This window comes from Cydia splendana, chromosome 15 (assembly GCF_910591565.1).
Source record: "Cydia splendana chromosome 15, ilCydSple1.2, whole genome shotgun sequence".
Taxonomy (NCBI): Eukaryota; Metazoa; Arthropoda; class Insecta; order Lepidoptera; family Tortricidae; genus Cydia; species Cydia splendana.
Window position 1 is genome coordinate 14,122,751 of NC_085974.1, and position 8,275 is coordinate 14,131,025.

General features: G+C 42.2%; 1 protein-coding gene across 2 annotated transcripts in view; it reads right to left on the reverse strand.

Annotated features, from left to right (window-relative positions):
- Nucleotides 1-7,922, reverse strand: part of LOC134797743 (protein jim lovell) — a 33,222-nt gene extending 25,300 nt beyond the window's left edge. For both annotated transcript variants that reach the window (XM_063770102.1, XM_063770101.1), the window contains exon 1: nt 6,594-7,922. In XM_063770102.1, the coding sequence (XP_063626172.1) occupies nt 6,594-7,305 (712 nt within the window). In that variant the 5' untranslated portion in view covers nt 7,306-7,922. The remainder of the gene's footprint in view (nt 1-6,593) is intronic.
- Between the last annotated feature and the right edge of the window lie 353 nt (nt 7,923-8,275).

An 8,275-nucleotide genomic window follows, 5' to 3' on the forward strand; every position in this document is an offset into this window, starting at 1 on the left:
GTTCCACCTCAACAACAAGCAAGCTGCTTATATCCCAACGGTAGCATTTGATGGTGAAATATTAACTTTCAACCCGCACCCTAAATATCTTGGTGTTACGCTGGACCGCTCACTTACTTTCGGTCCCCACCTTCAAAAGCTGAGCAAAAAACTTGGGACCCGAAACAACATACTCCACAAATTAACTGGCACGACTTGGGGAGCAAAAGCGGACGTTCTTCGTACAACTGGGCTGAGCTTAGTCTATTCTGCTGGTGAATACTGCGCACCAGTCTGGCTCAATAGCGCACACACAGAGAAAGTTGACGTGCAACTGCGTAATACTATGCGATGTATATCAGGCACGATCAAATCCACACCCGTACAATGGCTCCCAACCCTAAGCCACATCCCACCACCTCATCTTAGACGACAATTGGCACTGGTAAAAGAAGCGAACAAAATTCACAGCGACCCGAAACTGCCGATCCACCAGGAATTCCTTAACCCACCACAGCATCGTCTGAAGTCTCGACACCCGCCCTATCAAACCGCTCAAAACCTGACGCAAGGTGGCTTCAATATAAAAGACGCTTGGAAAGATGAGTGGCAATCCAACCTGCCAAATCCCAGCCTAAATGCCTACGATCCTACCAAAAAGCCGTATGGCTTTTCAGCATCTAGGAAGGAATGGTGCCAACTAAACAGATTCCGTACCGAGCATGGACGCTGTGCGGACTACCTGTTTAAGTGTGGTTGGCGAGACTCACTAGCATGCGACTGCGGGGCCCCAGTACAGACTATACACCACATTATACATAGTTGCCCGAAACGGAAATTTGTCGGAGAGGCTCTAGACCTTCATTCGCCTAATGCACACGCTGCCCAATGGGTGAAGAATTTAGATATCGTATTGTAAATATTGTAATTGATTAATTAGCGATTCTGTAAATGCCATACGAATAAATAAACTGAACAAATGACGTCACGGTCAATTTACCTTTTTATTTCTTTCCTTGATTGATTATTGATTTGATTTGATTATAGAATAGAAATAGAAATTGTGTCAAAAAATTCACAGATTTCGTGCCTCACACGACTATCGAGCACATTGGAAATGAATCTACGGAATTCGAAAAAATATTGTCGCTGCGCTGTAAAGTCTGGATAAGGAAAAAGTTACAAAATAAAACCACAACGTTGAATGATAATTATTTTATTCTTAGACTAACACAAGTATCCTGGACATAACGCATGTGAACAAACAAATTGCAAAATTTCCACACGCGTATCCAAGTTTGAATAACTGTCGCCGTGGCGCATAAGTATAGGTACATATTTCATTTTTCGATTAATAAGCAGGATATATTAATGTTCAAAGTACAAGAAAATTATTACACGGCAAATCCGTAGTCAACTCGAGAAGTGGTGATCGGCAGCGGCCCATTTGCTGCAAGATATGAAATTTTCTTGACAGCAGTTTGACGCGACGAGAGATGACCATAACAGCGTTTGTCTATGTTGCACCAAACCTGAGTTCCAATAGGTACTACCAGGGTTCAGCATCAGCTATCTTGGGTAATGCTCATCATGACGAATCGGGTGTCCAAAACAGCGTGTGCCTATGTTGCAACAAACCTGAGTTCCTTTAGGTACAGCCAGGGTTCAGCATCAGCTCTATCTTGGGTACTACTCTCCTAAGTGCTCATCGAGACGAGTCCGATGACCAAAACAGCGTGTGTTTATGTTGTATTAAACCCGAGCTCCACTAGGTACTGCCAGGGTTCAGCATCAGCTATCTGCTAGCAGCCGCCAGCAACATGCTGAGGTGAGACCATTTCGTGGCACTTTTTCTTTTTTATGTTTCTCTGTATAAGTTTTTATTTTCTCCCTCTCCCTCTCCCTCTCCCTCTCCCGCTCCCTCTCCCTCTCCCTCTCCCTCTCCCTCTCCCTCTCCCTCTCCCTCTCCCTCTCCCTCTCCCTCTATCTCTATTTCTATCTCTATTTCTATTTCCACCACCACAAGAATGCATAGATTGTCGAATAGTGCGTTATCTACGCCCGTCTCAAACAGGATAGATAGAGTTAGACCAAGAAAAATCTGCAGCGATTTTGAAAGCCCACGCAGTGCAAGTGTTATTCTGCCGTCATAATCCCGATAATTCACAACAAACACCGATAACGAACTCTGCGAAACATGAAGTCATAAATGTCCTGTGAAAAATGTCGTTCTAACTTTTTGACTATTTTAAGGTTAGGCTACAGGGCAAACCCTTAACCCGATCGTCTTTGTTTTAGGCTCAAATTGTAGCTGACTAAATTGTCCAGAGCCGTTTTTCTCAAATTTTTGATATCATTCTTCGTTTCCAAATTATCGAGCACCAAAATCAAAAATTCGGAAAAAATTGAATTTTATTTTCACTATTTCGACCATAACTTTTTTTGTTTGTGACTTTCTCGAATAATTATTTTTGCACCTTACAGCTCTCGTGATTATGCGTCTTTTGAGCCTATTTTTTAATATCATATCTTCACAACTTTCCGAGATATAAGGGGATCGCACTTTTTCGTGAAATCGGACCGTATACTGGAGCGAACGAAAAGACATTTCCAATGTCAAAATGCGGTATACGTTTTTCTAATAATTTTATCGCGCTTTAGTTCATACATGGTGTAATCATCATCATCATCATCTCAGGCGAAAGACGTCCACTGCTGGACAAAGGCCTCCCCCAAGGATCTCCACAGCGAGCATGGTGTGAAATAATTTATTTTAAATACAGTTAACATCCCTATTGTTCACACAGCCGTTCCTCAAACAGTGTTTACAGAAAGGCTCTCGTTTCCCATAATCCTAGGTGTTAACGCTCGGGAGTGGGTCAGGCCGATTGAATGCTAATGCGATGCGCGGGCGCCGTCATCCTCGCGGTGCGCACACGATGCGCAATACGCGGACAGTCCTTTTTTTGTATTATTATTTATTTGTATTTTACTTAAGGTTTGTTTGTATTTTAATAAATAATAAATTTTAACTTGCGTTGTGATTTATATTTCTTGCTCATTCTTTTTAATAATGTAAAAAAGTGCCGGTAGAAGTGAAAACTCAATGAGTTTTTCGATCAGGTCACGTGTCCGTCTTACGAAGCGTCTTACGTCTTACGCTCTCGAGAGTTTAATTTTTTTTTCCCATCACAAAAAGTGCACAGCGCCGTTAAAGAAGTTTTCACTTCAAAAATATTTCTTATAAAGTTTAACTAAATAATATGTAATACTTACTTACAATACTTTTGTTTGGCAATATTGATTGTATTTGTTATTTTCGTACGTACTGCCAAAGTATATTTAGATACTTAGTATATTTTAATCTCGTTTACTAATACATATCAATGTAAAACGTAAATAGGTAATTTACAATGTCAAACAATTTCATAAAATCATAGTATTTTTCTTGTCGAATAATAGTTGCGAGGAAAATTACTGCCTGTAAAACTTTTATACTCTGCAGGATTTTATAGAAAAAAGGTATAAAAAGTAATTCCAAGTAATTAATATGTAGGTGACGTATTGTTTTCCTATTCATCCTCGCGTGTGCGCGCTTCGTGCCAATGTCGTCGCCTGCACAGTTCTACTTTTTTTACTCCTCCCTGAAGGTCATGTACCCAATGGTCTGAGACCTCGCGTGTCGAGACATAAGGTTTATGTAAACAATAGACAACATAGATTCATCAATTAATTCAAATAGCTGTCCTTCGGTCCCAGTAAAGAAAAAAAAACAGCGAATTCATTGTTGCTAACTATGGCGAGGTTAATGATTTCAAATACCATTAGCGTTACAAATAACTCGGCATCGTAAACGCCACACACGAAGTCCTAAGGTAATTAAAATTATTTAATACATTCCACAACTGCTAATAGTTTTAAATCGGGATCGTTAATCTTACTTTATTCACCATTTCGAAGTAATCATTGTAGTAGCGTGAAAATAAAACAATCAGAGATAATACAAGAGCGGTTCAAATTTAGAATTGCTTGACAAGTCCAAGTGAGCACAATCAGGAAGGCCTGTGATTACGGCGCTCCAACCCCTCATTACATTTACGTACCACCATTAACCATAATCAACCTCTCATCACACACGGAGATGGAGGAAACAATAAAATATACTCTTATATTAAATTTAACCACTGATTCTGATATTATGACGTCCTACTAAAGCTTGGAAGCTTGATTAAAAATGTACGAGGAAAAATCGTTTCGTTAGATTTAATAAACGAGAAGATATATAGATGTATACGTTTGAGGAAAACCACACCGGTGATTAAAGTAAAATTTGAATGCATTCGAAATTTGATTTCAAACTTGACAAGTGCGGAAACGTTCACAAATCTCCCCCTCGAGTCCCAACACACCGAGTGCGTGCAACCCTTCATTACTACCCACGGCATTATGGCGCAATCAAGCACTCGGCACATACGCGAAACTAAGGAAACAATAAAACAAAATTGACGTATAAAACCACTCCTTGAACTAATTCCGACCGAGGTTTTAAACCTGTCGTATAAAATATATTATTGACGTGATTTGTGGACGGTCCTGCTATGCCTTTGTTATTATGACTGCCCATTATTTAGATGACAATAACTTAAATATATATATTATACTACTGATATTATTGCGCGATTAATAAAATTGATTATTGATTAAAAAGGGAGTTTAAACAATTTAATCACTCGGTTGAGATCTGTCGCCAACCATGATTGCATGATTATGATTACCTAGATCTAAAGGAACTTTATAAAGATAGGTAATTAAACCACACTAAAACAAAATATGCATACCTACATTTTTTCGCACGTTCCGCCAAATACATTAAAATAAATTGAAAAGGTAATATATTTACTGCGTTTGTGTGGCATTGTAATTAAAATGCAATCCCTTCGAGCGTCATCAATAAAATTCGCCGTAAATATCACAAGAACCACGTCGTTTTCCGCTGTAAACGCGTTTAGAAATCGAAAAGGGATCATAAAGCAAGATGACTGCTCGAATTGCTTCCTCTTTCATACGAGCAAAGAGACCACGAGCAATAATTATTGAAGTGTAAAATTTACACTGACACACATTTACGAGGACCATACACGGCGGGTAGAATGCAGGCACCGCCATTTAAAACGATATTTTACGGCCGGGCCAATGTTTGCGATATGCTAAGTTAATGGACTTTATAAAGTTATAACCTTTCACGCGATTGACGAGATAATACACCCGACGCATGAATAGGTGATCTTAATTTTATCTCAGATGTGAGGTTCCGGTCAATATAATCAGTAGGTAGCTTAAAGCGATAATGTGATCTTGCGATTCCACCGATAGCGGTACACCGTAATTACATTAGCTCACGGCATAATTAAGTGAATCATTACATATTTTCACATAAAACGGCATTGATATAGGACTAGGGCTTTAGATGTGTCACTTTCTCCCCATTAAAATTTAATTGCTTATAAAGCTTGCGCATAAACGATATTTTATTCTAAATACGGCATTACAATGTCACAACAATGATTAAATTCGTGACTCGTGAGCTGAACGGAATATGTTTTAAGTGAGATATTTTCGTGAGTATGTTGGTATCACGAAGCATGCCATTATCGAGTGTGAAGAAACCTGTGCGGTGGGGTGGAGCGTGATAAATCTCAACTCGTGAACCGCTGGGGTTAAACAGTAGGTTATTTAAAGCGAATTTTGTGGGTCGCGAAGGGGCAATGATGGAGGGCCGAATTATGTTCAGCCTGACAGGTTTCGGAAAACAATAAACTAATTTAAGAATATGTTGTTATAATTCCACTTCGTGTGTTTAGACGATAAGTTAATTCAAAACGTCTTGTAGATGTTTCTGTATAAAATATCGTATGTCTATTTAAAATGAATTTTAAATAGGTACCTAATTATCCACGTGCCATGCCATAATTAGGTGCGATTTAACCCTTTTATTGCTAACATGACACGGTCCTTTTCTTGTAAGAATCTCATTAGAAAAACGCGACTAAATCCAATAACCTGCCTACCATTATCATACATATTTAATTACACGATCCTACCTAGGTGCAACATCTACTACTAAGAATACCTACAGGTGGAAAACAGAATTGTGTATTTTGTCACTAAAAAACGACAAATAATTTGTTTACGTATAAAATAAAAGGCTAACCAATGTAGCGTTAACTTTAAGATCTTGATGCCGAGGTCAGTTTTTATTTACCGATTTACCTATCAGGTGCGTAATTATTGTTCATCCAGAACAGCCTTGCTTTTAATATTGGCCTTAACTTTTTATAGCATAACCTTAATAAACACTTGTCACTTTTTAATATACGTTTTTAATTATCTCATACTATAAAACAGGACTGTCCGAGACACTGCATATTGATTTGGACACCCTTTTATTTTGACACATTTCTGCCGTGGCATCTTGACAAAATATGGGAAATACGGATTTGAAAATGAACAGTGACAACAACTATGCACTGTGTTTAAAATTAGTCTTAACGTGTTATTATTCTCGGAATGTTTGTTGCGTGCCATGACCATCTAGATTTATATTTAGTACTTACTGTGAGGCGGCGTTAGGGATAGGGCTGAGACGGCTTGCGGCGGCACTGGCGGGTAGAGGTCCTGGTGCGGCGGGAACATGCGGGGCGGTGGCGGAGCCTCCTCGGCCTCTTCGGCCTCCTGCTTCGGCGGCGAGCGCGGGCGCGCCAGCCTCACCGCCTTCAAGCCTCCATCACCCGGCGATCTACGCATCGACAAGTTCTCGGGCGTGTCAGATTCTCCAGAACGACGCCTCGGACGAGCTTGCTTCCTCCTAGGCTGAGGACTCGCCGGGCTCGCGGGCGGCGAGGCCGCCGGCGGGTCGGCCGCCACCGGGCTGCGCGGCGTGCACGACCGTGCGCTCTCCTCTCGCTCGTGATCCGCCAGCCCCCGCACTTGCAGCGACTCCCCGGCTCGTATCACAGTCCCTAGCTGCTCCTGTGCCACAGACACCTCGCCACGGTACATAAAGTCCACAACCGCCTGCACCTCCCATCCTTGGAAATCTTTTAACACGATGACCGGATGCTTGCAAGGGTTCTCGCTGAAAATCCGTCGGAATAACGGGCTGCAGGCGCCGAGCAGCACCTTGTGGGCGCGGACGCGACGTTCGGCACATACTAGCGTCACATCCACTAAGGTCTCGGCGTGCAGGAGAGCTTCGAACGAGCGGAGGAGGTGCGCTTGGTGGTTATTCCAGCGTAAGCTGTAATGTTCCTCCGGTTTTTCTTCCATGCTGCTTTCGGACGCGCGTGCGCGTACTTATAACCCTTTCGTGTTTCAATTCCGGCGCATAGCTCACTGAAGTCAAAGTTAGTCACTCGGTCCAGTTCGTAACACTGCACACACGGGACAGGCGCGGACGTGCGGCGCGTACGGAGCGCGAGCGCGGAATGGGGAATCAGACGGGCGCGCGGAGCGGCGGTGTCGCGCGAATGCCGAGGCTCGCTGCGTGCGCCGGCGGGCAGTGGCCGCCCGTGGGGCCCGCCCCCGGTCCCGCCTACCCCCCACCACCCTCCACCCGCACACACGTGTCACATTACCCGAATACCGTCACATGTGACGCCCACACTATGTATGTCAGCCTAGTACCTACATTCCGTAACGTTGACACACCTCCTTATGTACTGGATTCTTATCTCCTTATCAGTTGCGTAGCGTAACATATGGATATATTTCTTGTAGTGGTTGTATGGAGCGTGATAAGGAGCGTTTCTTATTCTTTATATTTGGGGATGGCCGCGTGGCGTGTCATGGCCAGCTATGTTTGTAGCGGTGACCTACAAACGGCGATGGGGGAGGCAGACGAATTCGTTACTTTACTGCGTCCATAGGTGAGTCGGGCTTTGTGAATTTATCCGTCTGCGAGTTAAAACAGAGATGAAGCTTTCATTTGGACCGCTTTGACACGTTACAAACATTACTAAGGCCTATTTATTCTAAGGTAGGTAAGTGTAATTAATATCAAAACATAAATACCCTACTGCAGGTAAATAGTTATTTGTTTTACAAGGGGGCAAAGTTGTTGCTTAACCGCTCGTGCTAATATTGATACCCGAGTAAGCGAAAGATTCGAGAAGTGGAATCTTGAGCGTTGCGAGGGTTTCAAGGCACGAGGGTTAAACAAACTTTGCCTCCGAGTGAAACACAAAATTTTTCACCACACCAACGCAAGGAAAATACTAACTATGAAATACTAAAAAAT